At 32.4% G+C, this 19,176-nt stretch overlaps 1 protein-coding gene across 1 annotated transcript in view; it reads left to right on the top strand.

Annotated features, from left to right (window-relative positions):
* The window catches only part of ATRNL1 (attractin like 1), a 702,872-nt gene that overhangs the window by 174,737 nt on the left and 508,959 nt on the right, over window positions 1–19,176 (top strand). Inside the window, exon 19 of the mRNA XM_032609094.1 lies at window positions 10,586–10,723. Coding sequence (XP_032464985.1) covers window positions 10,586–10,723 — 138 coding nt within the window. The remainder of the gene's footprint in view (window positions 1–10,585; window positions 10,724–19,176) is intronic.

Genomic DNA, 19,176 nt, shown 5'->3' on the forward strand with positions numbered 1-19,176 from the left:
TCTGTATTTTATATCCTTGCATCTCCTCTGATCTATATTTTGATTCATTAATTCTTCCTTCAGATGTTTCCAGTTTTCTCTTAAACCTATTTTTTAATTAGTCATTGTTATTTAACATAGCACGCGAGGGTCACTGTATTAAAACAGTTTTACACATGGTTCTGCATCATCTATTTTGCTGAATTCTGCTAGGCAGTTCTTCTACCAGTCTCTCCTGAGTTTTCTCTTGTGGCTCCATTTATCTGGCAGCTTGACTGGTTTTGGATGATCTCAGAATTCTTTACTCACACGTCTGGTGGTTTGAGCTGATTGCTTGATCTAGGGGTCCTCAGGCTGCAAATGATTGTGCTCTGCTGTATTTGGCCTGTCATCCTCTGGTGGTGTAGACTGGGATGCTGTACATATATGTTTATAATAGAATTCGAAGAAGGAGAGAGCAGAGTATATATGCCTCTTGAGGCCTAAGCTCAAAATTTCCATACCATTACTTCTGAATTCCACTGTTCTGAAAAAGTCTTCATGCCAATGCATGTTCAAATGGTAGGAAAAAATTGTACTTTTTTGATGAGAGCAAGGATAAAGTAATATTATGAATTTTGTACATACAGAGATGTGAAGAATTTGTGTAAATTATTTTTCGGCTCATCTAATTAGTTCTAACTACTTTGTTTATTGACGTATAACTCATATGACATAAAATCCTTCATTTCAAAGTGTACAATTCAGTGGTTTCTAGTATAGTCAGTAGGTGTGCAACTATTACCATCATATAATTCCAGAACACTTTAATTACCCCAAGACAAAATTCCATACCCTTTAACAGTCACTACCTGTTCATCCTTTCCTCTAACACCTGAAAACCACTAATCTACTTTCTTTCTCTGTGTATTTGTCTGTTCTGGACATTTCATTTAAATGCAGTCATATAATGTGTCTTTAGTGTCTTACTTCTTTCACTTAGCATACATTTTTAAGGTTCATCCATATTGTAGCATATATCAGTCCTTTACTTCTTTTTATGGCTGAATAATATTAAATTGCATACCACATATTCATACTCATCAGTTGATGGGTCTTCAGCTTATTTCCACTCTTTTGCTGTTATGAATAGTGCTGCTATGAACATTTGTATATGTTTTTGTGTAAACATGTTTTAATTTCTCTTTGGTATGTATCTAGGAGTTGATTTTTTAGTCATATGATAAATGTATATTTAACCTTTTAAGGAATTGCTAGTCTTTTTCCAGAGCTACTGTACTATTTTACATTTCTACCAGCAGTGTATTCTAATTACTCTCCTCACCAATATGGGTTAATACATCATTTTCTTTATTATCCTCCTAGTTGATGTGAAGTGGTAGCTCTCTGTGGTTTTGTTTTGCATTTCCCTTATAACTTATGGTGTTCTTTTCATGTGCTTATTAGCTACTCATATACTTTCTATGGAAAATGTCTATTCAAATCATTTGCCCACTTTTAAATTGAGGGTTTTTTTTTTAAATGGTAGAATTGTAAGAGTTATTTATGTGTTCTGGGTATGAGATCCTTATCAGACATATGATTCTCAAATATTTTCCACTGTTCTGTGGGTTGTCTCTTCACTTTCTTGACGGTGTCATTTGAGGCACAGGATTTTTTTCTTTTTTTTTTTTTGCTGTACATGGGCCTCTCACTGTTGTGGCCTCTCCCGTTGCGGAGCACAGGCTCCGGACGTGCAGGCTCAGCGGCCATGGCTCACGGGCCCAGCCGCTCCGCGGCACGTGGGATCTTCCCGGACCGGGGCACGAACCCATGTCCACTGCATCGGCAGGCGGACTCTCAACCACTTCGCCACCAGGGAAGCACAGCATTTTTTTGATAATGTCCAGTATATCTTTTTTTTCCTGTTAGTTGCTTAAGCTTTAGGAGTCATATATAAGAAACTGTCGCCTAATCCAAAGTCATGAGGATTTACATCTATATATTCTTCTAACTTTTTTGTAATTTTAGCTCTTACCTTTAGGTTTTTGATCCTTTTTTAGTTAATTTTTATATATGGTGTGAAGTATGGGTCCAGATTTATCCTTCTGCATGTGAATATCAAGCTATCCTGGCACCATTTGTTGAAAAGACTTTCCCCAGTTAAACTTCTTGACACCCTTGTTGAATATCAATTGACCATAGATGTATGGTATTATTTCTAGACCTAATTCTATTCCATGGTCTATATGTCTGTCCTTATGACAATGGCACATGGTTTGATTACTGTAACTTTGAAGTAGGTTTTACAATTGGGAATCGTCAGTACTCCAACTCTTGTTTTTCTTTATCAAGATTGTATTGCCTAATCTGAGCCCTCTGTTTCTAAACATGAATTTTAGGATCTGTTTGTCTATTCCTATAAAAAAAGTCTTTTGGAATTTGATTGCATTGAATTTGCAGATCAGTTGGGATGAATTTCTATCTTAATATTAAGTCTTCCCATCCATGAATACGGATGCCTTTTCATTAATTCCTTTTAATAATGTTTTGTAGTTTTCAATGTACAAATCTTGCATTTCTTTGGTTAAATGTATTATTAAATGTTTTATTCTTTCTGATGCTATTGTATTTGGTATTGTTTTCTTAATTTCACTCTCAAACTTTTCAGTTTGTAAGTGTATAAAAATACAATAAAACAGATTTTTCTACAATTGATCTGTAGCATTGTTGAAGACAATTATTAGATTAAATAATGTTTTTGGATTTCTTAGTTTTCTGTATGGATGATTATGTCATCTGAAAGTAAAGTTAGTTTTCTTCTTTTTCAATCTGGTTGCCTTTCATTTTTTTTTCTTGCTTAATTGCCCTGTCCAGAACCTCCAGTACAGTACTGAATAGAAGTGACAAGTAAGGACAGTTTTGTCTTGTTCCTGACCTTAAAAAGAAAACTTTCAGTCTTTTGCCATTAAATATGATGTTAGCTATGAAGTTTTTATATATGCCCTTTATCAGGTTAAGATAATTCCCTGCTATTCCTAGTTCGTTGAGTATTTTCCATCTATTGAGATGATGTTGTGATCCACCCCCACCCCACTTTATTTCTCTAATAGTATGTTGTATTGATTGATTTTCATATATTTAAATAATCTTGCATTCCTGGGGTAAATGCAACTTAGTCATGATGTATAATCCTTTTATATTCTAGTGGATTCAGTTTGCTAGTATTTTGTTGAGAAGTTTTGCAGCTATAATCATAAGAGGTATTGGTCTGGCATCATCTTTTCTTGTGATAAGTTTGTCTTGTCTTTGTATTAGGTTAATACTGGCCTCGTAGAATGAGTTAGGAAGTCTTACCTTTGCTTCTGTGTTTTGGAAATATTTGTGAATAATTGTTAATTCTCCTTAACTGTTTGGTAGAATTCATGAATTAAGCCAGTTGATCTTGGGCTATACTTTTCTGGCACTTTGTTGATTACTAACTCAGTCTTTTTATTGTTATAGCCTGTGCCTATTTTCTGTTTCTCCTCTAGTAAGTCTTGGTAGTTAGTATCTTTCTAAGAATCTCCCCTATCATCTAGGTTATCTAATTTATTGGCATACAGTTGTTCATAGTATTTCCCTATAGTCCTTTTCCCCAGTCTTTGTCAGTCGTGTGTCTCATCTTCCATTCCTGATTTTAATAATTTGTATCTTCGTGTATTTCTTTGTTAGCCTAGCTAAAGCTTTGTTGATTTTGTTGCACATTACAAAGAACAGTTTGTATTTGGCTTTATTGATTTTCTTTATTGTTTTCCTACTCTGCATTTTATTTATTTTCACTCTAATCTTCATTATTTCCTTTCTTCTGCTTGCTTTGAGTTTAGTTTTCTATTAATTTTTTACTTTATTAAGGTACAAAGTTGGTTGATATGAGACCTTTTCTCTTTTTTAATGTAGGCTTTTACAGCCATAATTTTTTTTCTGAGCAGTGTTTTGCTGCATCCTGCAAGTTTTGGTATATTATGCTTTATTTTAATATACCTGAAAGTAATTTTTAATTTTCCTATGATTTGTTTTTTGATCCATTGGTTATTTAGGAATGTGTTGCTTAATTTCCACAATTTGTGATTTTCCCAAATTTTCTGTTATTGATTTCTAATTTTATTCAGTTGTGGTTAGAGAACATACTTTATATGACTTCAGTCCTTTTACATTTATTGAGGTTTGTTTTATGACCTAGTATATTGTCTATCCTGAAGAGTTTTTTATGTGCACTTAAGAATAACGTATATTCTGCTGCTGTTATGTGGATTTTTCTATTTACGTCTGTTTGGCCCAGTTGGTTTATAGTGTTGTCCAAGTCTTCTAATCCCTTGCAAATCATATGTCTAGTTGTTTGATTCATTATTGAAAGCGAGGTACTGAAGTCTCCAATTATTTTTGTTGAGTTCTTTATTTCTGTTTTAATTTCTGTCGGTGTTTGCTTCATGTAGTTTGAGGCTCTGTTAGATGCATGTATGTTTATAATTTTTATATCTTATCAATGGATTGTCCTTTTTATCATTATAAAATATCCCTCTTCATCTTCAGTAACATTTTAAAAGTCTATCTGATATTTCTATAGCCATTCCATCTTTCTTGTGGTTGCTGTTTGTATGCTATATCTTTTTTCATCCATTCACTTTCAATCTCTTTGTGTATATAGGTGTGTCTCCTATGAAGGGTACATAGTTAGATCTTTGTCTTTTATCTGGTCTGTCTTTTCTGCCTTTTGATTAAATCATTTGATCTATTCACATTTAATGTTATTTTTGATGCAGTTGGATTTATGTGAATTATTTTATTTTTTCCCTTGTATATCATGAATTTTCTGTTCTTCCACTCTTCATTTGTTTATTTTTTTGCAGTAAGTGAATATTTTCTATTATAACATTTTAATTTTAATGATTTTTCATTATATTTTATGAGTTATTTTCTTTCTTTTTTAAAATAAATTTATTTATATTTTGGTTGCATTGGGTCTTCATTGCTGTGTGTGGGCTTTCTCTAGTTGCGGCAAGCGGGGGCTACTCTTTGTTGTGGTGTGTGGGCTTCTCATTATGGTGGCTTCTCTTGTTGGAGAGCATGGGCTCTAGGTGCATGGGCTTCAGTAGTTGTGGCACTCGGGCTCAGTAGTGGTGGCTCACAGGTTGTAGAGCGCAGGCTCAGTAGTTGTGGTGCATGGGCTTAGTTGCTCCGTGGCATGTGGGATCTTCCCGGACCAGGGCTCAAACCCCTGTCCCCTGCATTGGCAGGCGGACTCTTAACCACTGTGCCACCAGGGAAGTCCATGAGTTATTTTCTTAGTGGTTACTCCAGGGTTTACCATATATAGCTTATCTTATTAAAATATGCTTCAGATTTATACTAACTTAATTCCAGTGAGATGAAATAATGTTACTCATATAGGTCTAGTCTCTTTCTTCCCTTTTTGCGGTATTGTTATATGTATTACATCTGTATGTGTTGCAAACCCAGCAGTCCATTTTTATAGTTATTATTTATATAGTTTTATGTCTTTTAAAGAATCTGAGGAAAGAAAGGAGGATATGTACTTATAGCTTTTGTTATATTAATCTTTGTATTAACCATTTTTGGTTTTCTTTGTTTGTTTCTGTGGATCTTTGTTTACCATCTAGTAATACCATGTCATATACTTGGCCCAATATAGATTTTCTCCAATACAGTTCCTCTGTGGTGTTATTGGGGAATACATTATGTTTTATGTTTTATAGGCCCAACAATACCATTATTTATATCATTTAAAATACAATCTTTAAAAATCTTGTAAAAGAAGAAAGGAGACAAAAGATACATATTTACTGTCTTTTATAATGACAGTTCTGTTATTGGTGCTCTTTGTTATATTTTGTGGAGTTAAATTACTATCTGGTGTCACATGCTTTCTTCTTGAAGAGCTTCCTTTAGTATTTCTTGTAAGGCACATCTGCTAACAGTGAATTCTCTCAATTTTTGTTTATCTGTGAATGTTTCACTTTAATTTTTGAAGAGCAGTCTCGATGGATAGAAAATTTTTTGTTGACAGTTTTATTTTCAGGACTTTGAATATATTATCCCACTGGCTACTGACCCCCATTTTTCCTGATTAAAAGCTGGTTATTAATCTTATTGGGGTTTTTTTAGGTGAGGAGTCATATTTTCTCTTGCTGCTTTCAGGATTTTCTACTTGTTTTTGGCTTTTATCACTTTTATTATAATGTATTTATCGATCTCTTCATGTTTATTGTACTTAAATTTTGTTAAGCTTCTTGGATGTGTAGATTAACATTTTTATCAAATTTGGGGATTTTTCAGGAATTATTTCTTCAAATAAATTTTAACCTTCTTTCTTCTCTCCTATCTTTCCAACACTCCCATTACACATAGGTTGGTGTACTTAATGGTGTCCTGCATTTAGCTGAGGCTCTGTTTATTTTTCTTCATTCTGTTGTCTCTGTTCTTCAGCTTCCATGGTCTCTACTGATCTTTCTTCAAATTTGGTAATTCTTCTGCCAGTTCAAATTTACTGTTGAATCTCTACTGTATTTTTCATTTCAGTTTTTTTAAATGCTTTTATTTTTTTTCTGTTAGTATGTGTAGAATTTTATCCACCCCCACCCCCCGGCTATTTTTTGGCTGTACTGTGCAGCGTGCGGGATCTTAGTTTCCCGACCAGGGATGAAATCCATGCACCCTGCAGTGGAAGTGTGGAGTCTTAACCACTGAACTGCCAGGGAGGTCCCTCATTTCAGTTATTTTACTGTTCTACTTTATAATTTCCATTTGTTCTTTTTTATAATTTCTGTGTTTTTATTGATACTCTCTTTTTGTTGAGACATTGTCATCATGTGTAACTTTAGTTCTTTAAGCATAATTTTCTCATTTTTCTGCCTTTAATTATTTTAAATATTTTTATTGTTTTCTAATTGTCCTTTTACTCCAATTCTTGGGTTGTCAATTCTCATTTTTATTATCTCTCTTTTGCCTGACTCTTCTTCATGATGCTTTGTGATTTTTCATTTTGAGGTTTAATTCAGTAAGTGTTGTTGTTGTTGTTTTCATTGTCTTTTATTTCTGTATCAAAGGCTTGCAAACGAAGGTGTGATGGCCAAACCTGGTTGACTGCCTATTTTTGTAAATAAAGTTTTATTGGATTATAGCTATTATCAATTGTTTGTGTATTGTGTATGGTTACTTTTGTACTGCAGTGGCAGCAGTGGTAGTTGTGAAGAGATTTTATGGTCTGCAAAGCCTAAAATACTTACTGTCTTGCAGTTTACAGAATCAAGTTTTTCCAGTTTCTGTTCTGTGTGACCTGAGTTGAAGAAGTATTTCAAGGGTCCATTTATGTCTACTTTTGCATGAGGCTTTTCTTGTTTACAGAATAGGTTTTAACACTATTGTTTGATGTTGGGGTTTCTCTACTATATGGAAAGTGTGAATTTCAACCCAACCCATATGATCAGTATAGGCTTTAAGTTCTCACAAGTGACTTTTGTCTTTCATACATTCTTACCCACGTTAAGGTTCCTTTCTGCTTCTTTGGGCTTGTGATGTATTTTAGTACCTTTTTCACAGATAGGGGCTACAATTGAAGGCTTTAAGCATTTTAAATATGGTTCAGTTTAGCTCTCTATTTTGAGTATGCCAGAGATTATATCTCCTGGCCCTGCTGGGTTTTGACCCATACCTATTAGCTGTTGTTAGTCTATCCCCATGTATAGTAAAGTTCTGTCACTAGCTCACACTTCTCTTTCACATTCTTGTTTTGAATCCCTGTTTTATTTTTAGCAATGATAATTCCCTTTTCTTCTAAAGGGCTCTGTTTTGAAAAAAAGTTTTGGGTAAATTTTAGCCTTGATTTTCTGTGTATATATTTTTTTGAATTTTGTTGAGAATGCCAAACAGATACTTTTCAATGTTTTACATCTGTTTTAGAGAGCACATATTTTTCAAAATGATGTACTTTATTTGCATATGAAGTGCTGTGTTTTTCATTATGTTTTATTTTCATCTTTTTCTGTTTGTGTGTACATAGATGAGAAGCCATCTGGGCTGGTTTTTAAATTTAAACAAAACAGTGTGGATGACTTCTCTGTAGTTTCATTCATGTTCCAGAACCAGGTTGTTATTAGAACCTTTCAAGTTACAGTGTATCCTGGAAGAACTATTAGATACAAGCTTACATTACCTGTTGATCCAACCCCCTGATGGCAGTGGAGAATAAAACATCATCATAGGCTTTATAGTATATCCTTTTCCTGTGTTTGATACAGCCATTATTATATCTGGGTCGTGCTTTCTATAACATACCTTATCCTTTGCCATTGCTGCCATACTAGTTATAAGCGGCAACGATGACTGTCCTTTTTTTGCTGGAAATTTTGCCAGCAGTTAGGTCTAAATTATACCAGCTTTCTGTATGGTATATTCATTACTTGGAACATTAGACTTTCCTGTATCTCATTCTAGCAGCTGATATGCTTCTTGGTTGCACCATGGCCCAGAACTGCCTTCAGAACTTGTCGCTTTCAGGAAAGTTACAGTTGAGTGGCATTATGCCAGGAGTCCTCTTTTAATTCCCAGAGGTATAGTAGGTTAATACTTTCTAGTTTTACTTACGTAGTTGTCATCATACCCCAATTCTTGTTGTTGTTGGCAAGTTTTTTTATTATTACACTGGTAATCTATGAGGAGGATATTAGATGAGATTGGTAAATTTAGTCATTTTATTCAGAAGTTAAGACATTTGTTTTTCTGATGAAAAAATGTAGCCAGGGTTTCATAAAAATGCTTATAGTAACCCATCTCTTATTTTGACTTTTTCAGATAATGCTTTACGTGTAGTGAGCACTCAATAAATTTTGTTTTTACCTGAGTGAATTAATTAATTAGTGGTTTTACATAAAATTTTCGATGAAAAAATAGCTTAAAATTTTAAGCACAATGTTAAAAAATTAAAGTTCTTGTCATTATTTTTCCTTATTATAAAAGTAATATGAATTTATTGTAGAAAACTGATGATGCATAAAAATCTTACTAAACTAAGATAACCATCATTAACTTTTCCATGGGCACATTAATACATTTAAAACAAAATTGTGTTCATTCTAAATATATTGTTTGAATCCTTATTTTGCTCAATTTATTATGAATATTTTTCTTGTTATTAAATTTTCTCCTAGCTGTTTCATAATGTAATATAAAATTTGAAAACTATATTGTAATTTTCTCAGTTTCATAAAGAGGAAGATTACTCAACATTTTTCCATGATGACTGCATGTCATTTCTATACTATGTTGCAATAGAGTTATGCCTCTGAAAATTTCTGTTAAGATATAGGTATTTGTTTTTTACTTTTTTCTTTTTCTTTACTCTTTGATGTTAACTCATGTTGATGACCTTGTGCTAGTCTCTTGGGATTTCCCTCTTACTTTCAAATTTTCTACGTACAATAGGTATGAGATTTAATGTCTGGTCTTTGATTCATACATCCTGATTGTGCATTTCTTTCTGCCATTCTTTAAATGTATGACTTTGGGTAGTTGCTTAATGCAGGCCTCCTGATCTTAGAAAGAACCCTAAAAATAGTACCTTCCACACAAAATTGTTGTGAGGCTTAAATTATATAATTCATGTATGCCACTTGGTTCACTATCTAGCCATGGGGTAGTATTTACAATATTTTAAAAACTGATACAAAGTGTAAATGGACCAAGCAGAATATAGATGCCAGCCACAAACAACTGCAATCGACTAAACATTAGCTTTCTTGACTTGAGCGAGAGAGAGCTCAATTAAATGCTATCTTAGTTGTAATAATGATGAAAATGATTATGAAAGTGACAATGATTATTGTGTTTCCACAAGATGTTACCAAACTAAGTCAGTATTATGCCCCCAATAGACACTAAACATGAGCTTTCATATAGGAACTTTATCTCTCATCTGAAATTTTAAAATTCTATTGTAATATTAATATGAAAACATATTAGACCTCATATTAAGAAGACATAAAAAAATCTTATGCTTTAAATCTGTTTCTGTTTAGTTCACATTCGAATAGAATTTTAATTAAGCCTTGAAGCTTTTCTTGCCCAAAGAAGATAAACATTTATACAAAGTAATTTAAAAGTGCTGTGTTTGCTAATTTTAAACTAATGTATTTTCTTGAAGTAAGGACTTATTACCACACAATTTTCTATATTTATTGATCCTTTTTATTATATGTAAATATAATTAAGATGCATTTTAGCATTCTTTGTCAAAGGTCTTTTATTTATTCCTGTTAATGTACATAATTGTCACATGAATCTCTAAGGAATATGTTAAAAGATATTTCCTCCTTAGCTATAACTTTTATGTTTCACTTAAATTTCCAACCCCTACATTTTACAGGTCATATGCAAAATTTCAATACAGAATTTATTGTATATAATGTCCTAATTAGTATTTTGAGACACACATTAATAAAAAACTTGGGAAATGCCCGTTGGACTCTGCTACCATTCAGATTTGTAAAATAAATTCTTTGTCTTGATGGCAGTTATACTTGATACCGTTATATAGACATTAAAATTTTTTTCTTTTTACTATTTTCCTTAGCTTGCCAGTGTAATGGACATAGCACTTGCATCAATAATAACGTGTGCGAACAGTGTAAAAATCTTACCACAGGAAAGCAGTGTCAAGACTGCATGCCAGGTTATTATGGAGATCCAACCAACGGAGGACAGTGTACAGGTAATTATTTTTTCTTTCACTTCAGTGTATTTTTACTACAGAATAGAAAATTAAGAAAGTTATGCCTCTTGTGGAAAAAATATTTTATTAAAGAAGTTTTTTTCCATTAAGTCTCAATAGTTTTGGAAAGTAATATATATTTATTAGGGACTATGAACTATAAAAGTTCTGTGATATACTTGCTTTAAGAAAATCTTACTTTTTCTTATTTCAAAATGAATACATGATTACTATAGGAAATTTAGCAAATGCAGATAAATTAAAAATTACCTGTAATCTTACTATTCTAAAATAATCACTGCTGATACTTTGTTTTTTAATAATAGTAAGTTATCATTTTACATTTTACTTTAGGAATAAGAAATAAAGGTTTTGTGTATGCCTTACATCACATAAGTTTTTTTGTTTTTGACAGGGTGATAATATAACACAAGGTTTAAGAGAATGAGTTTAGAATCAGTCCTTCGCCGAAATTCCAACTCTGCCACTGTTTAAATGTATGGCTTTAGTTAATTCACTTAGCATCTCAGTGCTTCATTTTTCTCATATGTAGAAGGAAGATGATAATACTTCATTGGATTATTGTAAAGATCAAATGTGATCCTATGTAATAGAGTCACATATAATAGGAATTGAAGCACGTTAAAAGAGCATTATAAGAGCTAACTATTATCATATCATTTTTCGATCATGAAACCCTTCTTTTCTCTATTTTCTCCTCTGTCCTGCTGCTTCTTTCTCCTACTTATTTATTTATTTATTTTTTTAAATTTATTTTTATTTTTTTTGCGGTACGTGGGCCTCTCACTGTTGTGTCTTCTCCCGTTGCGGAGCACAGGCTCCGGACGCGCAGGCTCAGCGGCCATGGCTCACGGGCCCAGCTGCTCCGCGGCATGTGGGATCTTCCCGGACCGGGGCACGATCCCGTGTCCCCTGCATCGGCAGGTGGACTCTCAACCATTGCGCCACCAGGGAAGCCCTCTCCTACTTATTAAAAAAGAAAATTTGGTCTTTCTTTAAAAGATTTCCTTGAAATTTTTTTTTTTCAGTAATCCTTCTTCATTTCTAGATTAGTCCTTGTTCCTTAAATCTTTAATCTACTTTTTCTAAATGGAATAGCCTGTAGAGCACTCACAGAAAAGCCTCAGTTGTTGGCTGTGATAAGATGAGAAATCTTCATAGAGAGAGTTGGGCCTGGGCCTTTAGATAAAACTTTTTAACACTACCTGCATATTAAAGCCACCTGGAGAGCTTTAAAAAAATACGGATGTCTGGTTCAATACATAAATAATTAAATCAGTCTCTTTGTTTATCGTAAGGTGATTCTTGGTTCTTTTCAAAGTCTTCCCAAACGATTCTAATATACACTCAGGATTGAGAAACACAGAATGATGAGCTGTGCCTTAGAGTCAACAAAACTGCTCTGGTAATAGCAGGTTTGGTGCTGATTGAAATTGTGTAATATGGAAAGCTCTGCCCTGATTGAGGCTGTAATACAGAAATTGTTTGACGCTTGCATTTTCTGTGTTCTAGGCAATGTACTCATAGCTTATATTCATTATCTCATTTCAGCTGTACAACAACTGTATGGGAGAAGTCACAATTATCTCCATTTTACATACAACCAAATACACAAAGAAGTTAAATAAAATACCCAAATCATACTGCTAATAAGAGGAAGAAAGTGTCTGATTCTTAGGCCTAACTGTTAATGCAGAAGTGGTGTTAATACGGACAGGGAGGATCCAGTAGCCCTTATTAGCCAAAAGCCACAGCTTAGTGCTGTGTTCATTGTGTACAGAAGCAGCAGTAGAAATGTGTACAACGGGATCCACAAAGTGTAGACCTTACCTAGTGGAGTCATAGTATTTTGTTATTTTATGTTTATTAAGTAAAAAGGTAAGGATTTTGGAGCCATCCTGTTTTCCAAAAAGCTTTTTACCACTGAATTTTCTATAGCCAAGAATTTCATTGGACAAAAAGTGTATTTCAGATAGATTATTTATGTTATATATATATATTTATAAATGTTTTGTTTCCATAACTTTAAGACAAAAACACGCCTGGGTTGTTTTTTTTCCACATTGCAATTTATATGTGTTTGCAACCTTTCATATATTTAATATACAATTGTTGTTTTAATTTACTTTTATGAAAATGATTTCATTTACAGTCTCCAAATTATTTTAATGCCTATATAATAGTCCATGGGGATTTTGTGAAGTAATTTACTTCATATACTTCCATTATTTATATATTGCTTCCAACCGTAACCCCATTTTTAGCAGTTTTTAAATTTGAGGTCAAATTCACATAGCATAACAGTAACCATTTTAGGTATACAATTCAGTGGCATTTACTACATTCATACTATTGTGCAACCATCACCTCTGTCAAGTTCCAGAAAATTTCCTTCCCTCCAAAAGAAAGTGCCATACTTATTAAGCAGTCATCCCAGTCCCTGGCAGTCACTAATCTGCTCTTTCTTTATAAATTTACTTATTCTGGATATTTCATGTAAATTGGATCATAAAATATGTGACTTTGTGACTGGCTTCTTTTACTTTGCGTAATGTTTTTAATGTTCATTCTTGTTGTAGCATCTATCAGTACTTCATTCCTTTTTGTGGATGAATATTATTCCATTATATGGATATATCACAATATTTTTACCCATTTATTCATTGATGGACATTGGGGTTTTTTCCACCTTTTGACTATTGTGAATAGTGCCGCTATGAACATTACTGCACAAGTTGTTTTTGAATACAAGTTTTTAGTTCTTTTGTATATAAACTAGGAGAGGAATTGCTGGGTCATATAGCAATTTTATGTTTAACTTTTCGAGGAACTGCCAAATTATTTTCCATGGTGGTTGCACGATTTTACATTCCCACCAGCAACGTGGAGGATTCCAATTTCTCTACATCCTGGACAACAGTTGTTATTTTACATTTTCAGAAACTTTTAGCCATCCTAGTAGGTGTAAAACTATTTCTCATTGTAGTTTTGATTTGCATTTCCTTAATGACTAGTGATGAAGTTGTTGGCCATCGTATATTTTTTTTGGAGAAATGTCTATTCCAGTTCTTTCCCATTTTAAAACAATTTTAAAAATTGTGGTAAAATGTACATAATATAAAATTAGCCATTTTAACCATTTTTAAGTGTGTAGTTCAGTTTCATTAAGTACATTCACATCGTTGTGCAACCATCATTACTATCCATCTCCAAAACTTTTTTCATCCTGCAAAGCTAAAACTGTATAACCATTAAATAATAACTCTTCATTCCCCAACACCAGCCCCTGGCAGCCACTATTTTACTCTTTGTCACTATGAATATGATTACTCTAGACACCTCAAATAAGTGGAATTATCCAGTATTTGTCCTTAATGATTGGTTTTTTTCAGTTAGCATAATGTCCTCAAGGTTCTTTCATATAGTAGCATGTGTCCTTCCTTTTTATTGCTGAATAATGTTCTGTTGTATGTATATACCGCATTTTTAAAATCCATGCATCCATTGATAGATGCTTGAGTTGCTTCCACCTTTTGACTATTGTAAATAATACTGCTATGAATATGGCTGTACAAATATTTGTTTGAGTCTTTTTGTCTTTTCATGTGTATATTGGCCACTTGTATATCTTCGGAGTAATGTCTTTTCGAGTCCTTTGTTCATTTTTTTAATTGGGTTATTTGGTTTTGTTGTTGAATTCTAAGAGTTCTTCATATATTCTAGTTATGAGGTCCTTATCAGATAAATGATTTGCAGATATTCTCCTGTTCTGTAGGTTGTCTTTTCACTGTCTAGACTGTGTAGTTCAAAACACCGAAGTTTTAAATTTTGATGAAGTCCAGTCTATCTCTTTTTTCTTTTGTTGCTTGTGTTTTTGGTGCATATCTAAGAATCCATTGCCAAATATAATGTCATGAAGATTACCAAAGTATTATTTTAATTTTTTGCCAACATAGGCAAAAGGAACGTTTGAATAAGTATATTAGCTAAAAACTGTTTTAAATTAAAATAGTAAGTTTTATCATTCCACCAGGCATAGTGCTTTTAGAAATATGTTTCCCTTTGGGGATGATACTTCTCTGCTAGGTTTAAGACTAATTCAGTTATTTCATATTATTTTTGTTGCTGACATTATACATGTGGAAAGCTGAGGTACAATGCAATAGAAAACTAAAGAGAATGAAAGATAAATACCTTTCTTATTCACTGTTGCACATTCCCTGGTAGTTTATGAAGCTTTAAACAATTCCTTATAGTTTCCTTATTTCCTAAATTTGGCAAAATTGTATTTTTCTGTCTATGACTTTTCTACAGTGATGTGATATATGAAATTCATTTTTATTTCTTAGGGCCACATTAGCAATCTAACTAAATAAACAATATGTCACATCTTGTAAATTATATTTAATGTGGCAATGGCTAAAATCAGTTTATAAAATATGAGAAGTAAAAGTTTTCTACTATTTTTTCATTTTTAGTTCACCTTATTGAGAAAAGTTCATTTTTTCATTATTACTTGCACGTATTAAAATTCAAAGTCCATGGTGATGTTAAGGGAAATAAGGAAATAGATTTATATTTGAATGGTAAGGCTTTAAATGTACTGCAGATTTACATACTCTTTTAAAAAGTCGGCCTACTAAAGCCATTTAACTATGTTGTCAATATATAAATGTACTTGTAGACTTCCTTCAGATTGTTTTAAAACTATATTTATAGCTATTCTTTTAGTACAATTATTGAAAGTGCTTTATTAAAATTATTTTATTTCTTATTAATGTTCAGGAAGATTCTCTGTTACAGACTTGCTCTGGCATTGGTTATCTATCTATCTATCTATCTGTCTTTGTAGCCATAAAAGAATCTAACATTGTTAAGAGTTTGGGCTTTGGAATTATACTGATTGGGTCCATATTCTGGCAATGGCACTGTCACCTTGGATAATTATTTAACCTCTTAGTGTCTCATTTTCCTCACCTGCAAAATGCAGCTAATTTAATTTACTGTGAGGCTTAAATAAACATATGAAATAATTTGTATTTCCAGCAAATGTTAACTCCATAATGCAAATTATTATGGTTACTATTTATAACATCATTAGGCTTAAGTATGTTAATATAAATGTATGAATCAGACTTTTGGGACAGTATTATTTTTGCCATGTTATCTCCAATTTAACATAAATTTTAGTAAAAGAAAATAAATGAAAGTTTCATTGAATAGAGTAATAGCTCAATGTGCTACAACAGCTCAACACTCAATATACTGTACTACTTTGCGATGAAGGATTACCCTTGAATTCCATAATTACTGATTACTTACTATATGCAAAGTAGTGTGTTAGGACTTACTAAAATTTATATATGGTTGACTTGAACAGCACAGATTTGAACTGTGCAGGTCTACTTATACACGGACTTTTAAAATAGTAAATACTATAGTACCACACTATCCACGGTTTGTTGAATCTTGTGTATAGAAGATGCAGAAATGTGTATAGGAGGAACCTGGTATATGGAGGAACTGCATATATTGAGGGCCAACTATAAGTTATACAGGATTATCTATTGCACAGAGGGTTGGTGTCCCTAACCCCCTCCCTATTCAGGGGTCAACTGAACATTGTGTAGGTGCTGTAATAGTGTTATGTAGAAGTTGAACAATAGAATCAGGGACAAAGAGATTAATTTTAATGGGAGGACCTGGGTAGGCCCTTGAGAGTTGAGGCAATTTGCATGCTTCAATTTTCTGTAATTATTATTAGCTGCATGTTTTTTATTATAACTTGTTCTAAATGTAAGAAACTAAGCTATAATGTTATTAATCTTAAAAATATTTTAATATCTTTACACGTATTTGTTTTGTTTAATTACTCATAAAAAATGGACTCTAAGAAAAAAGCTCCCCATATGAAGTATGCAGACATTTAAAAAATTGCAGTCTTGTATGACTAATAGGTTTCTTCATCTAAGTCTTATCATTTTTAGTTACTTTATTGTAAGATGTCTAATGGGTTTGGTTGGTGTTATGAATAAATTCTTTTCCTTTAACATTGCATTCATAACTGGTTTCAGTAAAATGTAATTTTGTATTTATTTATGACTTTTAGTTCATTTTATTATTCTTTTTCTAGGTTCTTAAATAGTATATAATTTTCTTTCTATATTTTTTACTTTTAATAGTGATAAAGAAACTCTTAGTTTTCAGGTTGAGGAAAAAAAGTTCTTTCAACATAGTAACGGTTTTGTTTTTACCTTTGTTTCTTATTAGCAAAACTTATGTTTTTCGTTTTGGCATATTATTAATATCTGTCCATAGCAGGCTTTTACAGAAATATTTAAAACTTTAATAAACACACTGGGCTATGACACAGATATGCTCTGAGACTTGAGGGTGGTAAAGAAGATAAGTGAACTCTTCTTTCTCTCTACTAGGATGGGAGATTTTTTTCATTTTAAACCCTTCTTACATATTGCAGATTGTTCAGAGAAGCTGAAAGTTTATAACCAAATGAACTCGAGCATTTCTGCAAATAAATGTAAGAAGTTTAATTCTCTCAAAATGGAAGCATTGACCTGAATAATCTAAAAATGCAGATAAATGAAAATCACTTGATATGGAAATCTTGTTTTTATTAATTACTTTGACACAACAAAGTTGAAAGTTTGTATTTTCTGAGTACACGTTATCATCCTGTGTGGCAGAGAAAAGCCAATCTGAGATTTTAAATATTTCAAAGAGTGGCCGTTAAATGAATAATTACGTAATTACATGTAGCTATTTAGTATATGATATAGTCATGATGTTATACTTTGATCTAAAATTCTCTTCAGAATGACATTTTTATGTAAATTTAAGAAAACAGGAGAGCCTTTTAAAATCATATAGAACTGCCTGTTTCAACTGCATGATTAAACAAAGTCTTCATTGCATAGCTTCTGTAATATTTGTAGCTAGTTTCTCTTCTCTGTATACTAAGTTTTTGAAACTTTGTTTTCCTTGTAGAAGTGTTCCTCTATGTCAGATTGCTCAGTAACCCTGTTTTCTTTATCTACTCCATCTTTTCAAACTCTTTTCATCCTTTTTGTTCTCAAAAAGGAAATGTTAAGGATGAGAAGAACTGCGTTTATGAAAACTGTTTGGCCCTGACATTGTCAGCTATTTTAGAATGACCTTTGATTGTGGGTTATTAGAAGATGCAGTTTACTACTCTTTTCTCTTAGATTCCTTTTACGAGAACTGTCTGTGGGTTGAGTCTCATGTAACGGCTAGAGATATTAGTCACTGAACTTTTAAGTGCTGGGGAACTTTGCCATGCATGGCTTTCTTTGACACCTTTCTCAAGATCTCCTTTCCTACTTTTTATTTGCACAAAGTTCTACTTTCCACCTATCCTAACTTAAAATAAATTTTTACTTCGACTTTTGGCATTGGGTTAGTGGTTTTTAGGCTCCTAGACTCGATGTTATAGACTGTCTCCATCTCTGATTTATCAGTTTTGACCATGAAGTGTGTCACTTGAATGTTTTCATTAGTAAGTTCACTAGTATATCTCTTACGGAATTAAACAAAAAAGTATTCAATGGTTTTAGGTCTACAAGTACAATACTTACCTATTTGGGTCAAGATAGAAACCATTATTTTATCTAAGTGTTCAATATTTCTCTTTAATTTCACTTGATGTGATGCTTATCATCATGTATTGCTTTAGGTTTTATGTTACAAGGATCTGGCACTATTGTTTTTTTTTAATAAGTAAGGTAAGAAAATTTAATTTAAAAATAAAAATGGCTCTTACCCTAATCTACAAAGGTTGAGGAATTACTATTAGCTTCAAATGACAGGCCTAGGATGAAAAAAAGTAAGGGGTGAATTTAAAGTGGGGCATACTTCTTGTATTCTAAAACATATAAAACATTTATTTAGTATGTTACAGAAAATTAGAGGTTAACTAAGAAACTCTAAGCATGTACTTACCTTGTCCTGATATGTAAAGGTTTTTTCAAAACCAAAATCAAGCTAAATACCAATTTACATACATACTTTTTCATATCTCAAAAACTACTTAGTGATGGTGGGGAAGTTAATTATATATTAGAAATGCCTAGAGCAGGTGTAAAAAAGCACCAGCATAAATATTCTCTTAAATATTTCATAAACATATCAAAATGCTCCTTAACATATTATTTAAGAAGAAATGCCTTTTCTTCAAATGTTCATTTTTATATATTAAGACATGAATGCAAGTATTTGCATTTCTCTTAATCACATATAATTTTTTATACATTTTATCTTGCTTTTTCTTTAAAGGCCTATTTACTGATTTTATAATAATCACAGTCTATACTTGTAGGCTTTAATGCAAGTATATAAACATTTAATTGTATGTTTAGTGAATAGTGCGGCCTACTTTATTAAGCAATTTTAACTTA

This window comes from Phocoena sinus, chromosome 16, assembly GCF_008692025.1.
Source record: "Phocoena sinus isolate mPhoSin1 chromosome 16, mPhoSin1.pri, whole genome shotgun sequence".
In the NCBI taxonomy this organism is placed as follows: Eukaryota; Metazoa; Chordata; class Mammalia; order Artiodactyla; family Phocoenidae; genus Phocoena; species Phocoena sinus.